This window comes from Salvelinus fontinalis, chromosome 28 (assembly GCF_029448725.1).
Source record: "Salvelinus fontinalis isolate EN_2023a chromosome 28, ASM2944872v1, whole genome shotgun sequence".
Classification (NCBI taxonomy): Eukaryota; Metazoa; Chordata; class Actinopteri; order Salmoniformes; family Salmonidae; genus Salvelinus; species Salvelinus fontinalis.
The window spans coordinates 16,261,540-16,284,277 of NC_074692.1; the positions used below are offsets into that span (position 1 = coordinate 16,261,540).

The 22,738-nt window shown below is 42.6% G+C and overlaps 1 protein-coding gene across 1 annotated transcript; it reads right to left on the bottom strand.

Annotated features, from left to right (window-relative positions):
- Positions 1-13,234: 13,234 nt before the first annotated feature.
- Positions 13,235-14,542, bottom strand: LOC129825816 (homeobox protein koza-like). Its single transcript, XM_055885954.1, has 2 exons — positions 14,131-14,542; positions 13,235-13,907 (listed from the first exon to the last, which is right to left on the bottom strand). Exons 1-2 carry the CDS (start codon positions 14,330-14,332, stop codon positions 13,501-13,503), a joined length of 609 nt encoding a protein of 202 aa, XP_055741929.1. The 5' UTR covers positions 14,333-14,542; the 3' UTR covers positions 13,235-13,500.
- Positions 14,543-22,738: the final 8,196 nt, after the last annotated feature.

The window sequence follows — 22,738 nt, forward strand, 5'->3', positions numbered from 1 at the left end:
TTATGTACTGGGTTCTATTATTATTATTGTTAAACAATGTGATTTAATGGAGTGTCACTGAGGGCTCTCAATCTTAAAGTATGTGGAAAGACCAGTCTGTACCTTAACTTTATTGCTTTAGAACCAATAGAGGGCACTATAGTTCATAATGGATAGTCACCTCAAAGCACACTGCTCACATGTGTTGTTAGTTGTAGCCAGGTGTCTATTTCTGAAAATTATGTGAGGTTAATATTCTATGGTGAGAGTTTGTAAAAATTCCCTATGTTTAATTGTTGCATTTGATAAGGTATAATATTGACCTATATGCCATGTGAAATAATTTTGAATTCACCTAATTTCGTCTCACCTGTGCTTTGACCTTTTTTAAAGCTGTTGTGACTTGAATAACATCTAAAATAACTTTATTTGTATAGGCTATGAAAGCGATGCGACATTACAGTACTTCTGGGGTAAGTCCCCTAATCTTTTGAATGGGCTTGTCGATTATGTCATCAAATTCGTGAAGATGTGTTCACTTAAGATGTATATAAAATTAGGTGATTGTGGATGAATTTACAAATGCCAGATGCCTTTTATGAAGTTTTTGTGCTGAAGACCAATGCGCTACATTTTTGCCCGTTGAAGACCTTTCAAAAAGCCTATGACAGTTTGACAAGGCTACTTCCTGGAAAATGCAGTATCACTTTTATAGCGTATTGTGTTGTATCATTGTTATAAATGTATGCTGTTATACATGAACTACAATGCTATGAATGTAATCACTAACCACTCACACATAATATAAGGACAGGGCATAAAATCAATGACAACCATCTGACGAGTCGGATGCAAGAGTATATCTGCTGATGGGAGAAAAAAAGGAGCTGTGCTGGTGCCATGGTAAGTACATCAGGGATCCAGTTTCACCGCTGTCCAGGGAAGTTTATGAATCTTCCTTTGTGCAACGATCAGGGCTGATTTAAACCACTATCAGCTCCAGCAAGTTTGTTAGCCAGTCACGGCATATTGGAGCACTGACAATGCCTGTCTTTGTGGTGGAGTTCAGTAAAGGAAGTAATCTCTTTGTTTTCCAAAGTATGAGTGGGTACCATGAAGAGCAGCATGATGGCGTCACGACCACACTATGTGCTGAATCTTAAGGGCCAATCATATTCACGGGGCGATAGGACATACCGTTAGAGCACAGAGCTAAACAGAGGAAAAGTGCAGGTATTTTTTTCTATTTTTTTTAATTCTGTCTATTTGTTTCTGTTCAGACATTAGGGGCACATTTCCACGAACTCTCACTTCACTTTAGTCATAGATATACTTCAAAGCAACATTTATTTCCTCATTATTGATATCACAGGCATGAGTATTAAAATTATGTGGTGTCCCTCTGTTTCCATGCAGATCCTCTTTCTACAGTATGGCAACTAGGTACTCATGGTACTCATGGTATGCTTTGATGGCTCCATGTTACGATGGGGGCTTATGAGCCTCTGTTTGGGAAGGTGCATTGGGACCTCCCCCTTTTCAACCCCTCATCTTTGACTTTGGAAAAGACTACCAGTGGCGGAGAGACACTCCCTCTGTCTGAGCATAAAGAAATACGATGTGGAGGAAGAGACAGACAGGGAGGAGGTTGTTTTACTCTACTGTGTTTGTAAATCAATGTACCATGTCCCTCACAGCTCCTGGAAGTGCAGGCTACACAATAGCACGTGGGGTTATTATAGTTCTAACCTTCAGCTATGGCTGTCAACAAGCTCCTTTATCTTGATGGGCATGTTCTTTTACACCATGTTGCCAGAGACACACTGAGAGATACTGTCAGATTTCTAATTCGTCAAAACAGATGCTATCTCCTCTTCACTACCTGTGTCCTCCAAGGGCCTTGTTCACAAAATATAGCTTACTAGGGATGATGGGAGACCACTTTTTGACCACTTGAATGGGGATGTAGTCATCATTTTTACAGTTATTCTTTCATATAGAACATCTGTTTAGATTTGATAATAATGAGAAACCATAAGCGAGCAGCACGTGTACAGTACAACTTATTGTTAGACTATGAAACATGCATAGTGAAACTACACTGAACAAAAATATAAATGCAACATTCAATAATTTCTAAGATTTTACTGAGTGACAGTTCATATAAGGAAATTAGTCAATTGAAATAAATTCATTAGGCCCTAATCTAAGGATTTCACAACTGGGAATACGGATATGCATCTGTTGGTCACAGATACATTTGAAGTCGGAAGTGTATGTACACCTTAGCCAAATACATTTAAACTCAGTTTTTCCACAATTCCTGACATTTAATACTAGTAAAAAATGTATGTAAAATGTCAGAATAATAGTATAGTTTCATCACATTCCCAGTGGGTCAGAAGTTTACATACACTTAATTAATATTTGGTAGCATTGGCTTTAAATTGTTTAACTTGGGTCAAATGTTTTGGGTAGCCTCACACAAGCGTCCCACAATAAGCTGGGTGAATATTGACCCATTCCTCCTGACAGAGCTGGTGTAACTGAGTCAGGTTTGTAGACCTTGCTCGCACATGCTTTTTCAGTTCTGCCCACAAATGTTCTATGGGATTGAGGTCAGGGCTTTGTGATGGCCACTCCAATAACTTGACTTTGTTGTCCTTAAACAATTTTGCCACAACTTTGGAAGTATGCTTTGGGTCATTGTCCATTTGGAAGACCCATTTGCGACCAAGCTTTAACTTCCTGACTGATGTCTTGAGATGTTGCTTCAATATATCCACATCATTTTCCCCCCTCATGATGCCATCTATTTTGTGAAGTGCACCAGTCCCTCCTGCAGGAAAGCACCCCCACAACATGATGCTGCCACCCCCGTGCTTCACGGTTGGGTTGGTGTTCTTCGGCTTGCAAGCCTCCCCCTTTTTCCTACAAAGATAATGATGGTCATTATGGCCAAACAGTTCTATTTTTGTTTCATCAGACCAGAGGACATTTCTCCAAAAAGTACGATCTTCAGTTGCAAACCGTAGTCTGGCTTTTTTATGGCAGTTTTGGAGCAGTGGCTTCTTCCTTGCTGAGCGGCCTTTCAGGTTATGTCAATATAGGACTTGTTTTACTGTGGATATAGATACTTTTGTACCTGTTTCCTCCAGCATCTTCACAAGGTCCTTTGCTGTTGTTCTGGGTTCTGGGACACCAAAGTACGTTCATCTCTAGGAGACAGAACGCGTCTCCTTCCTGAGTGGTATGACGGTTGCATGGTCCCATGGTGTTTATACTTGCGTACTATTGTTTGTACAGATGAACGTGGTACCTTCAGGCGTTTGGAAATTGCTCCCAAGGATGAACCAGAATTTTTCTTCTGAGGTCTTGGCTGATTTCTTTTGATTTTCCCATGATGTCAAGCAAAGAGGCACTGAGTTTTAAAGTAGGCCTTGAAAGACATCCACAGGTACACCTCCAATTGACCTAAATTATGTCAATTAGCCTATCAGAAGCTTCCAAAGCCATGACATAATTTTCTGGAATTTTCCAAGCTGTTAAAGGCACAGTCAACTTAGTGTATGTAAACTTCTGACCCACTGGAATTGTGATACAGTGAATTATAAGTTAAATAATCTGTCTGTAAACAATTGTTGAAAAAAAAGACCCTGGTCAGGACGACGAGATGATGTAGAAGATGTTCCCTGACACAGTTTCTGACTTCGGTTGTGTAAAACCCACAGTTTCATCAGCTGTCCAGGTGGCTGGTCGCAGACGATCCTGCAGGTGAAGAAGCCGGATGTGGAGGTCCTGGGCTGGCGTGGTTACACATGGTCTGTGGTTGTGAGGCCAGCTGGACGTTCTGCCAAATTCTCTAAAACAACGTTGGAGGTGGCTTATGGTAGAGAAATTAACATTCAATTGTCTGGCAACAGCTCTGGTGGACAGTCCCGCAATCATCATGCCAATTGCACACTCCCTCAAAACTTGAGATATCTGTGGCATTGTGTTGTGTGACAAAACTGCACATTTTAGAGTGGACTTTTATTGTCCCCAACTCAATGACATGCTGTGAAATCAGCTTTTTGATATGCCACACCTGTGAGGTGGATGGATTATCTTGGCAAAGGAGAAATGCTCACTAACAGGGATGTAAACAAATTTGTGCACAACACGGAATAAGCTTGCGTATGGAATAAGCTTGCGTATGGAAAATGTTTGCTTTCTTTTATTTCAACTCATGAAACATCACCTTACATGTTGCGTTTATATTTTTATTCAATGTAACCATGTAAGTATTACACTTTTTATAACCGTACAGTTACACATTATTTGTAAACGGGTTACTGCAAGCTTATTCCATGTTGTGCACAAATTTGTTTACATCCCTGTTAGTGAGCATTTCTCATTTGCCAAGATAATCCATCCACCTGACAGGTGTGGCATATCAAGAAGCTGATTTCACAGCATGTTATTGAGTCCATCCACCTGACAGGTGTGGCATATCAAGAAGCTGATTTCACAGCATGTCATTGAGTCCATCCACCTGACAGGTGTGGCATATCAAGAAGCTGATTTCACAGCATGTTATTGAGTCCATCCACCTGACAGGTGTGGCATATCAAGAAGCTGATTTCACAGCATGTCATTGAGATGGGGATATGATCCCTATATTTGATATTGGGGTTACCAGTTAAATACCACTGAATGTAACATGTTGGGTACGTTGCCTGAGGAGGATCCCTAAGCTCAGTGAGTTAGTTATCGGTCTCAAACAGGTCATTGGCATGGCCTCTTCAAACCTCCAGATAAAGGCTTTGGTTATCTGAACTGGATCAGACCTCTGTCGACACTGGAGTTGTGCAACTGTAAACATACCCTTCCTCATAAACATACCCTTCCTCATCCAGACCATGTCATCTTATCAGCACTGTTTGGAGGATGTTGTCCTCATTTCTTTTTCTGTTTGTCTGGCTACTCTTATAGCTAAAACTTCACTTTGTTGCTGTGTTCCTCACAAATTTTTTGTTTTAGTGTGGGATTATTTTTCAAATAATTATTTAAATCTACAAGATATTACAGTGCATTTGGAAAGTATTCAGACCCCTTTACTTTTTCCACATATTCAAAAATGGGTAAATAAATAATAGTCCTCATCAATCTACACACAATACCCCATAATGACAAAGCGAAAATAGGTTTTTAGAAATATTTGCTAAATATTTACATAAGTATTCAGTCCCTTTGCTATGAGACTCGAAATTAAGCTCGGGTGCATCCTGTTTCCATTGATCATCCTTGAGATGTTTCCCCAACTTGATTGGAGTCCACCTGTGGTAAATTCAATTGATTAGACATGATTTGGAAAGGCCCACACCTGTCTATATAAGGTCCCACAGTTGACAGTGCATGTCAGAGCAAAAACCAAGCCATGAGGTCAAAGGAATTGTCTAGAGCTCTGAGACAGGATTCTGTCGATGCACTGATCTAGGTAAGCGTACCCCAAAAATGTATTCAGCGTTGAAGGTCCTCAAGAACACAGTGTCCGCCATTATTCTTCAATGGAAGAATTTTGGAACAACCAAGACTCTTCCTAGAGCTGGCCACCCGGCCAAACTGAGCAATCGGGAGAGAAGGGCCTTGGTCAGGGAGGTGACCAAGAACCTGATGATCACTCTGACAGAGCTCCAGAGTTCCTCTGTGGAGATGGGAGAACCTTCCAGAAGGACAACCATCTCTGTAGCACTCCACTAATCAGGCCTTTATGCTAGAGTGGCATAAACTCCTCAGTAAAAGGCACATGACAGCCCGCTTAGAGTTTGCCAAAAGGCACCTAAAGGACTCAGACCATGAGAAACAAGATTCTCTGGTCTGATGAAACCAAGATTGAACTCTTTGACCTGAATACCAAGCGTCACGTCTGGAAGAAACCTGGCACCATCCCTACGGTGAAGCATGGTGGTGGCAGCATCATGCTGTGGGGATGTTTTTCAGCAGCAGGGACTGGGAGACTAGTCAGGATCAAGGAAAAGATTAACGGAGCAAAGTGCAGAGAGATCCTTGATGAAAACCTGCTCCAGAGCGCTCAGAACCTCAGACTGGGGCGAAGTTTCACCTTCCAACAGGACAACGACCCGAAGCACACAGCCAAGACAACGCAGGAGTGGCTTCGGGACAAGTCTCTGAATGTCCTTGAGTGACCAAGCCAGAGCCCAGACTTGAACCTGATCGAACATCTCTGGAGAGACCTGAAAATAGCTGTGCAGCAACGCTCCCCATCCAACCTGACAGAACTTGAGAAGATCTGCAGAGAAGAATGTCAGAAACTACCCATAATACAAATGTGCCAAGCTTGTAGCGTCATACCCAAGAAGACTCAAGGCTGTAATCGCTGCCAAAGGTGCTTCAACGAAGTTCTGAGTAAAGGGACTGAACACTTACATTATGTAAATGTGATATTTCATTTTTTTTTAATTTATACATTTGCAAAAATGTCCCCAAAATGTTTTTGCTTTGTCATTATGAGGTATTGTTTGTAGATTGATGAGGGGGAGAACACAATTTAATCCATTTTAGAATAAGACTGTAACGTAACAAAATGTGGAAAAAATCATGGGGTTGAATACTTTCCAAATGCGCTGTAAGTAAAGTGATGTCGATTTCATATATATTTTTTAATGCAATCTCTCCAATCTCCAAATGATAAAAGCTTTATTACCTCTTCAATGATGGATGAAGGGTGCTTCCAGTGATGGTTTTAGCATGTAAATCTTGGTGGGGCAAACAAGAACAACATATTGGGATGCATGCCAGAAAAGCCACTACACTACACAACACGAATCAATACATTAATTGCACTATAACGGTGACAAACGGTGCCCACAAATTGTTAGGGCTTACATAAAGCTGTCCCAACAGCAGTCCCAACACCTGACCACTGCTACACCTGGCTATCAGCGGAGCCTTGTCTGGGAGCGAAACAGTTCATTCAGCCTCATTTACCGCCTTTAAAAAAACATAGCCGATATGGCTGACTTGTTCAACTAATGTGGTTTCTACTGACAATTGAGATGTACAAACTATGGCATAAGGGGACGACAAGCGGATAAGATGCAATCCGTATTTTCGATTAAGACATTAATGAGCGAGCGACGACGGACGTAGTCAATATAACTATTTGTTTAGCACTTTTGAAATGTACAGCGACAGAATTCAGAACATTGGCTGTTTTTACAGTGTTCTCCCTCTACACCAAGTCAGAACCGTAGGATAAATAAAGGGGGCATATAAGCAGACAATGAAAGCTCTTTCAATATTTGATGATTAAATGCACACCACCAAGTTGAACAGTAGGGGAAATTAAGAAGTGAAATAGATTATTAGGGTGAGGCACATTGAACGGCATTTGGGTCTTTGCGTGTCAAAAAAGATACATGTCATATAACACTATTTGACGCGTTAAATAAGCTTTTAATTTGACACATCAAATAGCACAATTCTATTATAGAATGTTGTGTGTGCTGAATTTGCACGTGCAAGCCAAGCTCCACCACTATTATCAGTAGCACTGTCAAAGCTGTAAGTTACAAAAAAAGTTTGCAAACAAGCACACACCGGCCAAGAACGATGTGTTTACAATACCGCGTTGGTGAAAATAGACCAAATTATTAGAGTGAGGCACATGGGCTATTAACAGCTTACTATACAACATAAACTTAGTATTACTTTCTTAGCTATAGTATGCATATCTCCCTTGCATATCACATCATTTATGCAGCAGCATACAATATATTTTTGGACTCACCTTGTGAAGTTGGCGCGGCGGTCATTTGTGGGCTAATTTTGTCATCAAACTTTGTCATCAAAGTCTGCCATTCTCTGGATTTATGGTGGGAACTCTGAAATAAAAAACACACAGCCACTCCACTCCACTCCATTAAATAGCAGGCTAACGTTAATGGTTGCTTTGCAATGCTTGCATTTAGCCACTGATTCCTTACAAACCATTTATTGTTGAATATGCGATTTCCAACTTGTGTAATCTTCATGTCCAACGGCCGATGTCGACTTGATTCATGATGATGACTGCTAGCTAACCCAAAGGGTTGACATTTTGGATGTCTACCCTTACTAAGGACTTAAACTTGGCAATGATGTAATGTCTCCATTAGTGACAGAACACTGAGCCAATCACGGCACAATGCTCCTATTTTCTCCTGGCTCGCCACAGAAAGCACTGAGCTAGGCTGAAACACCTGCATTTTGGAGCTGCCTTACTCGAGAAAACAAAAAAGAGACCATGTTTGTATGCGGCTTTATTAACTCAATGAAATATCTTTTTTTGTTCATTGTTTGTAAACTGATATGTGACACGTATTAATGACAAAATAACATGCAAAACAGGCAAGCCCAATTTTTTATAAATATATATATTATTATAAAAATAAAAAAAATCTAAAAATGTGGGGCTCAAAACAGCTGAGGCTCTGCCCTGAATGACGGGTCGCCACTGGGTAATTACTTAAAGAGCATGTCGGTAGTCATTCGATGGCTCTATCAAAACGTAATGAAAGTCGATTAAGTTTTGAGACACTCATTCTTAAGTTAGTCATTATGAAATTCCACCGGATATTGTTCCGAGGTCGGGCTTGCAGCCCAAACAGGTTAAACTCTGCCTGACCTTTAAAAACATTGTGAAATAAGTCAAACTCTTCATTAGAGTTAAAGTTAATCCTGTTTATCCATAAACTATTTAATTTCAGTCTGGCTGAGTGGCTCTTGCAGTTCCATTTGAGTTATTCTGTAAATATTGTGAACGACAATTACCTTGTATTGTTCTTTGAAATGTTGTTCTCTGCATGTTTGTTTAAAGGCCCAATGCAGCCGTTTATCTCAATATCAAATCATTTCTGGGTAATAATTAAGTACCTTACTGTAATAACCCAATCTGGCCCTCAAACCATCACGGTCACCTAATAATCCCCAGTTTACAATTGTCTCATTCATCCCCCTCCTCTCCCCTGTAACTATTCCCCAGGTCGTTGCTGTAAATGAGAACGTGTTCTCAGTCAACTTACCTGGTAAAATAATGGATAAAAAAAAAAAAATAAAAAAAAAATATCTTTCCTTTGAAATGAAGAAACAAAAATAGCTTTTTAGCACAAAAAGACATTTCAAGCATGAATTTTCCTAGGATTGTCTGAGAGTGGTTTAACTGATGGCCCTAATTGGGGGAGCCTAATGGAAGGGATATGTAACCTGAAAACTGGCTGTAATTGGCAGAGACGTTTGGATAGCTCTTTGTTATTGGTCTATTAACTTATTATGCCTGGTGATATCACCAGGCAGGCCAAAACTCTACCCAAGAAAAACCTGCTGACTAGAAGGTCCTGTGTAAATTGTTTTTTCAACCAGCAACTAATAGGAAATGGCACTGATCACTTTTTTTCACACGTTTACAGTTAGTTTCATCAGCTGTTGTACATATGATACGATTCACACAGGAAAACAGAATTTTGACTACACTGGGATGATAAAAATGCATTGCACCCACTACCCTCTTTGTATCTGCGATCAAATCAAGACAGGCTCTGCTAGAGCAAGGGGAACCTGTGATTATCAGGGGAGGGGATCAGAGTGGGTCTGTGCTGCAGGTGAATGCTGCTTGGTCTGACTCAGCGTCATGGCCCATTGTTCCTGCCCTTACTCTGAGTGTCATGGATGAGAACTCATCTGTCCAGGAGAGCACCAGGAGAGGGGCTTCTGGAGGACACAACCACAAACTCAAAACACGTCTGAGTCATGTACAATGAGTCACAAGAACAGGCCAATTACAATCAAGGTACATTGAGCTAAATTGAGATGGAGTAGTAGACAGCCCCTCCAAACACTGAGACCTCAGGCTTGGGAAAGCAGTGTCTCTGTCTCTGCTGATAAAAGCGAGCCCCTTGCCCTTTGGCAACATGCCTACAGGAGGCTATGTGATTGAGTGGGGTGAGGAGGCACCAAATACAAGCCATGGATTTCAGAGTTTGCTTGAAACAGTCAACTGGAGAGAGTACATTCCATGGCTGCCACAGAGGTGAGTGGGTGGCATTCCATTTTTCACCATGATATCTTACTCTAGGCTACCCTTACGCTACCCTGCCAATCTCAATGAAAACATTGTCAGTACAGAGATTGCTATTATTAACTGGCTTGACATTGCTGAGAAACACAGTTTGGGTGGCTCTGTTTTACACATAACCACATGCTAGTGGCAAGGACAATAGTGCTATCTTGTGTATCAATTTGACGTCAGGACAGGACAACAATAATGTCTGAGCGAGACAGATCTAGACAAGACATTTCCTAGATAGATGTTGTTTTTTATGCTGAAGGTGTGGCTACCTACAGTACCTGTATTTCCTGGTCCTGTTCCATCATCAAATATGTTAAAAGTGTTTATTACTGATTTATAAAATATAAACAAATTCGAACTATAGTAGCCTACTTATAAAGCATTTGCAAAACCTTCATAAACCATTATAAAACTGCACCTTAATTAAAATGTTACCAAAGTATCACCACAATTACGTGTAAGATTGCCTGGCTGCCATGCGAGAGTCACATGCTTAACTCAACAACCATTTAATTGTGGGCAGTTTTACCCCGTGTTTGATCCTGAAGGATACACTAACTTTGATTTCCCCCATAGCTCCATGTGTCCATCCCTTGCCTGTCTCACATCCCTTGCCTGTCTCAAGTGTGATTGTGGGGGAAACCATTTCACATTTCATGAAGTCACCACATTGAGGAACTGCCTTCAGTATAGGTCAATTAACTAAGGTCGATTTCCGAGCCCCCGCGGAGATCTAATTAGCATAATACAAACATCCCCATAAAAATCTGTCAGTTTAAACTAGAGATATGTTTTTGTTGCATGGGATGTGTCTCAATCAACCGCATCCTCTTATGTAACACTTCCACATTTGCGGTGAAAGGTGACAGAGCTAAAGCGGTATTTGTCCGAAGGTGAGACATCCGGAAAATTGGTCTTCTTACAAAATCGTCTGTAGTGTCCGAACTATTATGATCCCTCTATGGAAAGATGAGACTCTCACAAACACATACATGCCTGTTGTTTTGCTCTAGGAAGCCCACTCCTCAGAAGGTCCCCCAGTACCAGTTGAAAAAATGAATGGAAGTGTATATATAGACAAGGTTTAGTGACAAATAAAAAGGGTTAAATACATGTAAAACAAAATGTATAGTAATGTTTCCTGATCTTTCTTATATCTCTCAGATATAGGACAGACACTTCATAACAAACTTCCTTTAGATTTCTTGGGGGGGACTATCAGTTGTTCCATGTAGTGAATCTGTTATTCAATGCGTTTGTATGGGCTAATAACAGTTAGGACAAAAATATTTTTTCATCAAATACATGTTTTGAATATTTTTTTGATACTTCAAGGGGTCTTAATTAAAAATCAAACAGCTAAATGATCCTTGGTATGACCTTCTTAAAACAATCCCACATAGCTTAGTACAGGTATTCCCAAACTGGGGTACGCGCAATGCCGTCGGGGGTACGCCAAATAAAAATGTGATTCACATTAAAAAATATATAAAAACTTGACTGCTTGCATGATGACGAGTTTCTCACACAACTGGCCTATCTGGGTGATGTCTTTTCTCGCCTGAATGATCTGAATCTAGGATTACAAGGACTCTCCACAACTATATTCAATGTGCGGGACAAAATTGAGGCTATGATTAAGAAGTTGGAGCTCTTCTCTGTCTGCATTAACAAGGACATCACACAGGTCTTTCCATCATTGTATGATTTTTTTGTGTGCAAATGAACTCAAGTTTACGGACAATGTCAAATGTAGTATATCGAAGCACCTGAGTGAGTTGGGTGCGCAATTACGCAGGTACTTTCCCGAAATGGATCACACAAACAACTGGATTTGTTATCCCTTTCATGCCCTGCCTCCAGTCCACTTACCGATATCAGAACAAGAGAGCTTCATCGAAATTGCAACAAGCGGTTCTGTGAAAATTTAATTTAATCAGAAGCCACTGCCAGATTTCTGGATTGGGCTCTGCTCAGAGTATCCTGCCTTGGCAAATTGCGCTGTTAAGACACTGATGCCCTTTGCAACTACGTGTCTATGTGAGAGTGGATTCTCGGCCCTCTCTAGCATGAAAAGTAAATACAGGCACAGACTGCTTGTGGAAAATGATTTAAGACTGAGACTCTCTCCAATACAACCCAACATTGCAGAGTTATGTGCATCCTTTCAAGCATACCCTTCTCATTAACCTGTGTTGAGTTATTCACAATGTTTGATGAACAAATAAGGTTTTATATGTAAGATGGTTAAATAAAGAGCAAAATTATTGATTATTATTATTTGTGCACTGGTTCTATCAGAGCTCTTTGTCACCTCCCACGACCCGGGTTGTGACAAAAATTCACACTCATTCTTATGTTTAATAAATGTATCGTATAGTGTGTGTGGCAGGCTTACAATGATGGCAAAAAACAACATTTGAGAGTGTGCTGACCCTGGTGCTAGAGGGGGTAAGCAGCTGGAGGTTGAATGTTTGAAGGAGTACGGGACTGTAAAAAGTTTAGGAACCACTGGTTTAGTAGAACCCCTCGAACAGTTGATGTCGAATCAAGTCTCAGTTTAAATTGATGGATAGGGGCTATTTATCTGTTAAAGAAGACAAGCATAGTTGTTTAGAGAAGGCCCTCATCACTCAGGTTTTCCAGCCAAACCCTTATCTGCTCATGCAATTTGCTAGTATTATCAGAGTTTAACTACAGGTACAACCATTGTTTGCCTCGAGCAACAGTTTCTGTAGACCCTATTTCAAGCATTCATTCCTGCATGTAAGTATATACATTCAGTTTAAAGCGACACTCATGGCTCGCACAGGGAGAGGTATTTGTCAAGAAATGGCAAAATAACTGTTGAGTCATACCTTATTTCCACAACCAGCCATGGCCCAGTACATAGTGTTCTTTATCTGAATCATCTCAGAGCTCAGAATAGTGCCATTTATGCTTGCTTAGCTGTAACTCAGCAACATGGAAGGAGTCAACTTGAGTAAACACTGTTTCATTTTTAATAACCATAACTAGGCTACTCTCTAAATGAAATGGTGAGCTGCATGGGTACTGGCAAATTTAGCACGATTTCTATTACTACAGCTGGCAAAACTTTTCATAGACCTTGACACTGCAATATCATTTGAATTACTTAGTCTCAACTTCAAATCAGTCACTCTTTATTTTCTTGCAACATACATTTTCAGGAAAAAAACAAATAAATAATTATTTTTACTGTGACAACATACTTATAGAGGTATAGGCTACAAATAATAAAATGACAGCTGACAGTTTATGACATAGGTAGGTTACAGTGTATAGCCATAGAAAAGTAGATCAAATACCTATGTTACATAATTAGCTTAACATGCTCCCTCATAAGGAATAGTGACCATATTGACATTAATATTATCCAGTAGATTTAATGTTCACCACAGTGTTGGTGTCCATGTGCGATTAAAGTCATACACATATGGTCGGAATTGATATGTTTTGTACAACGTGGTGAGAAGTGATGCTCTGACTAAATCGTCCTCTGTATTTAGTCCTTCTGACTTTTGAAATAAATTCTTACAGTACTCCGTAGCTTGCTGCTTGCGTTTGGTTTTGTATCTTCTGTTCTGAAACCAGATTTTAATTTGCGTCTCCGTCAATCTCAACGTGTTAGCAAGATTGGCTCTTTCAGGAGCAGACAGGTACTTCTGGTGGTTAAATTTAGTCTCCAGTTCTAGCACTTGCAGATGCGAAAAGGCAGCGCGCGAGCGTTTCTGTTTGCCCGTTGATGTAAAACTTTTCATAGCATCTGGGATACTGGAACTAGAGCTGGCAATGGAATCTGTAAAAGAAAGTAATGATTAGCCCGTTTGTGGTGTGGTGGCTTTGCGTCAAAAGTTGGCAATTGACAGGCAGGCTGCCTACTCCACAGGTTCATATATCGAATATGACCTTTTATAAATTTGTGTGATTCCAGGGAATCTGGCACACCACCGTCAAAATATAAATGTGCCTATAGGCCTACACTTTCTTTAAGTAGACTAAATAAGATCCAATGTGCTCACCTTTCCGCGCTCCAAATGCGGTATGCTTTGCGCAAAGTTCCGCTGACTGTGATACCTGATCGTGCTGTTGGTTATTCCATTGAGCGTATCCCTCCTTGGACTTGTGTGAAGAAGAGCACCTTACGTTTAGCCGTGTCTTTTCTTTAATGGACAAGATGTCCTCGATGAAAAATGAAGTTAGTGGCTTGACAGTCTCCGACATTTCTGCAGTTAGTAATCCACTTTATTTGCCAACGAATGTAGACTAAGGCTTGAAAGAAGCGCGCAAACCAAGTACTGAATGTTGTCCCGGACACTGGGCTAACTCATATCTTACTGGCGCCTCAATTTATACTAATACTGTAGTGGTCATGACAGCAGCATCGACTGGCGAGGCGGGTCTCCTCGTCGACGGAAATGTATCTCTGCCATATGGCAAATGATTAGAATTGCATGAATTAGTTGAATTAAGTTGCACAATTTTCTCTAGCCTCAATGTCAAATGTGTAGAACTGCAGAAAACTTCACAAATGTACACTACCAGTCAAAAGTTTGGACACACCTTCTCATTCAAGAGTTTTTCTTTATTTTTACTATTTTCTCCATTGTAGAATAATAGTGAAGACATCAAAACTATGAAATAACACAGATGGAATAATGTAGTAACCAAAAAAGTGTTAAAAAAGTCAAAATATATGTTATATTTGAGATTCTTCAAAGTAGCCACCCTTTGCCTTAATGACAGCTTTGCACACTCTTTTGACTGAAACTGCATCTCTGCCCCATTGCAAAATGAGTAGAATTGCAGAAAAATTGCTTTAAAACTGCAACATTTTCTCTATGCCCCTTTGCAAAATGTGTATAATTGCAGGAAATGATCCTTAAAAAGTACATTTTTCTCTCCTCAGACCAGAGGGGGGCCACTAAAAGATTCGACCCGCTTGAGCCGGCCCTGTGTTGATGTCATTAGATTTTATTTTAGTTATTTAGCAGACAATCTTATCCGGAACAGTTAGGGTTAAGTGCCTTGCTCAAGGGCACAGACAGATTTTTCACCTAGTCAGCTCGGGGATTCGACTTTTCGCTTACTGGCCCAGCACTCTTAACTGCTAGGCTACCTGCCACCCATATGACCTAGATGACTAATGATAGGGACAGACCTGCTGTGCTCAGTTTACATTGTTTTATTATTTTAAAATCTCTTTATGTCATGGCAGTTCATAAGTGTGACATATGTGTGACTAAAATTAACCATTCTATAAATATTATTGCATGGATGAAATTATTTACATTTATATTTATTTGTTAGTATAAGAAATTCAATGCACAACTGCATTTACCAGTGTCTCCCTAATCTTTAGAAATCTTTAGAAATGGCAGGATTAATGAATAAAATATTACTGTTCAATAGTGGAAATACTATTGTGATGTGATCAGATAGAACTTGGAAGATCTGGGGATGTGGCCCTTTGTCTTGTGCTCGTTATTGCAGCTGTGAGATGTATTATTGAGAGATTTATTATAGTGTTTGTAACAGGATAGTCATATTCATTACAGCCATGGCCTGGGTTTAAGGCCCCTGTTACCTCAGGTCTAGGGGAGTAAGTGACCCTTGTGTCTTCGCCTGCTGTGGGCTGCTAGTGCCAGGGAGGGGTCAGGGTGGGTGGCCAGCCGTCTTGGAGTGGGTAATGTGTTCAGCAGATTTAGGCCGGCTCCTTAACCAACAAATACATTGTTCAACGGCTGTTTGTTTGTTGTGCTCTACCATTTTCTGCCTGACCTCTGCCTGGGAAAGGGGGGTGTTGCAGTGGCACTAGTCCTCTGAGAATTGAGACTCTGTTTGTAATAACAATAATCTAGGGATGACAAACAGATCCGTTTTCCTCCACATGCCCTCTGCCCTCGCCTATTACCTCCATCAGCTTCCCTAGACATCTCTCTTCCCTACCACACCACACCATGGAAAGCTACTCATTCTACGTTCAATTTTACTTTCCCTTTTTTTTATTACACTGCAGGTCAAATGTAAATAACACGTTTGCTTTAGAGATGTACTTGAATTTATTGTCAATTCATTATACCCCCAGTTTTGTTTATTCCCCTTATTTTATATGACAGATTGGATCTCAACGGAGGTCAGGTTGATTTGAGTTACCTTTCTAAGTAGATCATGTAGCCTAGTACTTTAAGTAGAAAATCTTTACCAGTGCATGGATATTTTAGTGTCCAACTTCATTTCAAACATGAGTTGCTTTCATGTAAACATTGTATTAAGATGTTTTGTTTGATAAGGTTCACCTTGAATTCTTTCTCTGTCTGCCTCTCTCCCCCAGCTCCCTCTGTGAGTAAGTTTCACTGTAAGATGTATCTTCTCACAGTGTCTTTATCCCGTGTGTACGTCTTTGAGTCTCTTTCCTGTTTAATGTTTTCCCCCGATGCCTATCTTAATTGTAAATGCACAAACCCTGTTTATCCATTATCCTGGCTATGTCATCCTCTACCCTGACTATTAAACAAGCTGTGTAATTAAGATAGCATTTCTCATATCATGTGGACACTGGTCTCTGTCTCTCCTGTAGACCACCATTGTGTGCCTAAAGTTCATAGGATGGTGCAGATATGTAGTAGCTTTCACTTGGCTGGCCCCACACGGCCACACCAGATGTTGGCTTTTTAGAATCTGACCCTTTAGCCTAGGAAGGCATTAGTCTTCCACCCTACATAATAATGTGTTACAGTCTGTTGTTTTGTTTCCACCCAGTCAGGAAGTCTTGGTTTGGACTATCAGACTTCCGTTTTTATTCAGTACCTCAGTGCTATGTTCCGGACTGAGATGAGTGAATAGTTGAATATGAAACAAAATGGATGTGGATATTTTGCACATTTTGCCTTATTATCAAAGATTTTTATAATTAATCCAAGATAGACCAAAGCCTGTTGTTTCCATTGGGAGCAAATTAATCATAGTGGGCCGAACAAGCAAGGAGGTGAGCAGAGCCAAGCATGAGCTAGTGAGATTAGCGTGTTCTAGCATTTATTATCATATTTCCGTTAGGGCACTGTGAAGTGTGTGTGTGCAATAACTCAATTTGCCCTTGAATTCTTCTAAACAATGCCATTTTTGACAACTTTGGCAAAGGGTAAAGTCTACAAAATGCAGTCCACTCTGTTTGTTACAGATTCTAGTTTTGGAAAAAGAAAACTTTATGTAGAGCAAATGTTTCATTGATGAGAAAATGAGCAGAATGTCAGTCAAAGACATTGCTCCATTTTCTCCCAATGCCGGCCACTGGGCTTCTTCTCATCACCATATTTGGTAGTGAGTGGAAACTACAACCGGATGCTTCACATTTATACATCCGGTGAAATACTGTGTCTGGCTCATTGTTCTATCTGTGTTATTAGTAGGCCTACAGTATCAATTGTATTTTGTGTAATTCATACTGTTTGTAATTACACATTACACATTTAATGTATAAATCACTTTTCTCTACTTTTTGCCTCAATACAGCACTGTCAAAAGTTCTCAAAACACCTACTGTATCATGAAGTGGAGATGCCCTCCATTGGTGCAAATGCAGCACAGCAAAGGATCCAATACTTATCTCTCACTTGGCACATAGCCTATGGTCTAAAGGGGTGTGTAAAAAAAGGGCTATGTACAACATAAATGTTGCAGGAGGCAGGCAGGATCAGGTGCAGAAGTTGTGATTGTATTTACAGATGACAATAGGGATCCAGATGTTCAATTTACAAAGTAATCAAATGTCATATTTACATTAGGCTCCATTGTAAGCCTATAATAATAGTCCAAAGCAGACATAATCGTCACCAGAACCCTTTCATAAAAGAAACGTCAACGTCATTTAATTACCAATTTACAGACCACTCATTCACAATATTGGCATCCTGGCGGGAAGACCACGTATAAAGATTGGAACGCGCCAGCTACAGGACCAGGCATTTAACAGAAGAGGATGGAAATAAAATTAAAATAAACTTCTTCCTCGTGAGTCTTGAGAATGTTCATGTGCACTATAAACATTGTGTCTACTCAGATGGGACGAAATGGTAGGTTAATGAAATGCACCAATAGCATATCATACCTAGCCGTTGATCATCACTCTCAGTTCCATGACATTACACATACGTCATTGGACGAAGGCGTCTTCTGTATTGGGGGGTTTTGTTAACAGCCTGACGCTTGGTCCGAACATTAACAGGCATGGCTTGCGGTACGGGTATTGGAAGCATAAGGACCTCATCTTTCATATCAGCAAGAAATAATAATAAAAAAGGTTAAATTGATAACAATTTTAGGGTTAGGGTTCCCACACATCCATATTTCCATGTTACAGTGGTGGTTTTCGGAAGACAGTCGACTACCTGTGCTAATTAGCTATCTGTGTTTCTGAATACTTGTGTGTAAACTGAAGACGGCCGCCATAAACGTGTTGTCACTGAAAAATATTGTCGCTGCAACTGTGTTAAAACCGGTTAAAATAGTGTACAGTAGGTTTATATTTGGCATTAGTAAAATTATTTTAATGTGATGTGTAGAGGGCTTTATGTTTCTAGAACCATAACACTTGAGAATAGATTTACGTTTAGATGGAGTAGTTGGCTGTTTTGACTGCCAGAGCCAATTCGTCTCTATACAAAACATGTAAGGTTATTGGACTGTGTTGAAGAAGCACGAGGCAAGCATGTCTCTCCACTAGTGCCCTCTCCAAACTCCCACCAATTCAGAGCATTGAAAATGCATGATGTTTTCACAAGTTAAACTAGATTTGTTAAATCTATATGGCATATTATCTGACAACAATTAGTGTTACACCATTCCCTTACCGTTTATTGCAACATTTTATACATTTGTTACATTTTGGTATGACATAGCTTTCGAAAACTCTAGACCGCATTCTGCCTTCTCCCTAAAGTTTTCAGCCATTAGCTTCATCCACAACTGGCTCATGTGATCTACAGTCCTAAACTGCATTTTAACATTTAGAAATGCCAATAATCATCGCTTGCGACACAGTTCTCAAAGCATATGGCCCTTATCTTTCATCAGCGAGAAAGAATCCTTAAAAAAAAACACTTACTGAAGCAGTTTTGCACAGATCCATACAGCTATGGATGCCCCCATCTGACGAAACTACACTTCAGCTACACTTCCCGAGTTACGCTTAAACACGGGTGTTCGGAGCATGTTATATAGCTAATTAGCACAGGTGGTCGCCTGCCTTCCTTCTGTTTTCTATAAACAAGAGCTGTAACATGGAGATATGGCCATGTGGGAACACAAACCCTAACCCTATAAAGGTGTGTAGTATTTTAACCTTTTTTAAAAATGCGTTATTTATAGCTGGCTGATATGAAAGATACGTTCCTCATGTTTCCAAAACCTGTCACGACTTCCGCCGAAGTCGGTCCCTCTCCTTGTTCAGGCGACATTCGGCGGTCGACTTCACCGGCCTTCTAGCCATCACCGATCCACTTTTCATTTTCCATTTGTTTTGTCCTTGTCTTACACACCTGGTTTCAATCCCCCAATTACTTGTTCATTATTTAACCCTCTGTTCCCCCATGTGTGTTTGTGAGTGATTGTTTATTGTATTGTGGTCCGTTATTGTGGCCTTGGATTTATTTGACGTGTATTGTGAATATTGTTGAGTAAAATTGCGTACATTACTCATATCTGCTGTCCTGCGCCTGACTCATCTACACACAGCCAGCTACACACAGGCGCATTACAGAATCACTCACCACCAAATGGAGTCAGCAGGAGCGGACAGCCCCCCTTTGGCGGTCGAGGAGTGTGTCCAGCAGCACACGACCATGTTGCAACGTCTGCGCACCGCCATGAATCGCGTGCTGCAGACGATGGATAGATGGGAGAGAGAAGGAGGTCTTCCAACGCCTCCACCAGCCCCACTACAGCAGGCCCCACTGTCCACCCCTCCTTCACCCGGACCCTGGATTCGGCTCGCGCTCCCGAGGGAGTATGATGGGACGGCTGCCAGATGCCAGGGGTTCCTACTCCAGCTGGAACTCTACCTGGCGACCGTCCACCCGGCTCCTTCGGGACGTGAGAGCGTGTCCGCCCTCGTCTCCTGTCTCTCAGGCAAAGCCCTGAAGTGGGCCAACGCCGTATGGAGTGAGGGAGGCGCGGCGTTGGACCATTACGCAGAGTTCACCCGCCGCTTTCGGGCAGTTTTCAACCACCCGCCTGAGGGTCGAGCGGCAGGTGAACGTCTGTTCCACCTGAGGCAGGGGATGAGGAGCGCGCAGGATTTCGCTTTGGACTTCCGGACCCTGGGATGGAACGAGCGCGGGATGGAACGACAGGTCCCTGATCGATCACTACCGGTGCGGTCTGCGCGAGGACGTCCATCGGGAGTTGGCCTGCCGAGACACTACCCTCACTTTGGACCAGCTGGTGGACCTGTCCATCCGGCTGGACAACCTGCTGGCTACCCGCGGACGTCCGGATCAGGGCCTGTCAGTTCCATCCCCCAGCAACTCCGCTCCGACGCCCATGGAGCTGGGAGGTGGTGTGATTAGGGCGACCGGAGGAGGGGTCATTCCCTGCACCATCTGTGACCGCAGAGGGCACACTGCTGGTCGGTGCTGAGGGGGTTCCTCAGGGAGTCGAGGCGGCAGGCAGGGCACTATCGTGTCACCTCAGGTGAGTCGGCACCAGGCTCACCCAGAGCCCCCTGTTGCTCACATGTAGGTGTTTATTAAATTTCCTGAGTTTTCCCCGCATTCCCAGCATAAGGTGCTCGTAGATTCACGCGCAGCTGGGAATTTTATTGACCGTTCCTTTGCCCATAGTTTAGGGATCCCCCTTTTTCCTGTGGATATGCACTTCCCTGTGCACGCCCTAGATAGTCGACCATTAGGGTCAGGGCTGTTTAGGGAGGCCACCGCTCCACTAGACATGGTTACGCAGGAGGGTCACACGGAGAGAATCAGTCTCTTCCTTATTGATTCTCCTGCGTTTCCCGTGGTGCTGGGCCTACCCTGGTTGGCCTGTCATGACCCCACTATTTCGTGGCAACAGAGGGCTCTCAAGGGGTGGTCATGAAAGTGCTCAGGGAGGTGTGTAGGGGTTTCCATCGTGCGACTACGGTGGAAAGTCCAGACCAGGTCTCCACCGTGCGCATCCCCTCAGAATATGCCGATTTGGCTCTCGCCTTCTGTAAGAATAGGACGACTCAATTACCATCCCATCGATGGGGGGATTGTGCGAAAAATCTCCTGGTAGACGCAGCACTTCCAAGAGATTCACGTGTATCCTCTGTCACAGGAGGAGACGGCGGCTATGGAAACATATGTCTCCGAATCCCTGGGGCAGGGGTACATTCTGCCCTCCACTTCACCTGCCTCCTCGAGTTTTTTTTTGTGAAGAAGATCACTGTGAGGTACAGCTACCCGCTGCCTCTCATCGCCAGTGCGATCGAGTCAATGCACGGGGTGCGTTTCTTCACAAAATTGGATCTCAGGAGCACCTACAACCTGGTGCGTATCCGGGAGGGGGACGAGTGGACGGCATTTAGTACCACCTCAGGGAATGCTCCACCAGTCTTCTGGGCCTTTGTTGACGAGATTTTCTGGGACCTGCATGGGCAGGGTGTAGTGGTGTATATCGATGACATTCTGATATACTCCGCGACACGCGCCGAGCATGTGTCCCTGGTGCGCAGGGTGCTTGGTCGACTGTTGGAACATGACCTGTACGTCAAGGCTGAGAAATGTCTGTTCTTCCAAAAGTCCATCTCCATCCTAGGGTTTGCCAACTACTACCGGAGGTTTATCCGGGGCTTTGGTCAGGTAGCAGCTCCCATTACCTCCCTGCTGAAGGGGGGACCGGTGCGACTGCAGTGGTCGGCTGAGGCAGACAGGGCTTTTGGTCACCTGAGGGCTCTGTTTACCTCGGCTCCCGTGCTGGCTCATCCGGATCCCTCTTTGGCGCTCATAGTGGAGGTGGACGCGACCGAGGCTGGGATAGGAGCCGTGCTCTCTCAGCGCTCGGGTACGGCACCGAAGCTCCACCCCTGTGCCTTCTTTTCGAAGAAGCTCAGCCCGGCGGTGCAAAACTATGATGTGGGGGACCGGGAGCTGTTGGCTGTCATCAAGGCTCTGAAGGCATGGAGACATTGACTTGAGGGGGCTAGACACCCTTTTCTCATCTGGACTGACCACCGCAATCTGGAATACATCCAGGTGGCGAGGAGACTGAACCCTCGTCAGGCAAGGTGGGCCATGTTTTTTACCCGTTTTGTGTTCACCCTGTCTTACCGACCAGGTTCCCAGAACGCTAAGGCAGATGAACTGTCCCGGATGTATGACACAGAGGAGCGGTCCATGGATCACACTCCCATACTCCCGGCCTCTTGCCTGGTGGCACCGGTAGTCTGGGAGCTGGACGTGGACATCGAGCGGGCGTTACGTACAGAGCCCACTCCTTTCCAGTGTCCAGCTGGGCGTCTGTACGTTCCGTCTGCTGTCCGCGACCGGTTGATCTATTGGGCCCACACGTCACCCTCCTCTGGTCATCCTGGCATCGGTCGGACAGTGCGCTGTCTTAGTGGGAAGTACTGTTGGTCCCCCTTGGCCAAGGACG

Coding starts and splice junctions, on each gene's coding strand:
- LOC129825816 (XM_055885954.1), bottom strand. CDS start 14,332: ATGTCGGAGACTGTCAAGCCACTAACTTCATTTTTCATCGAGGACATC. Junction 13,908..14,130: donor CGCATTTGGAGCGCGGAAAG/GTGAGCACATTG, acceptor TTTCTTTTACAG/ATTCCATTGCCAGCTCTAGT.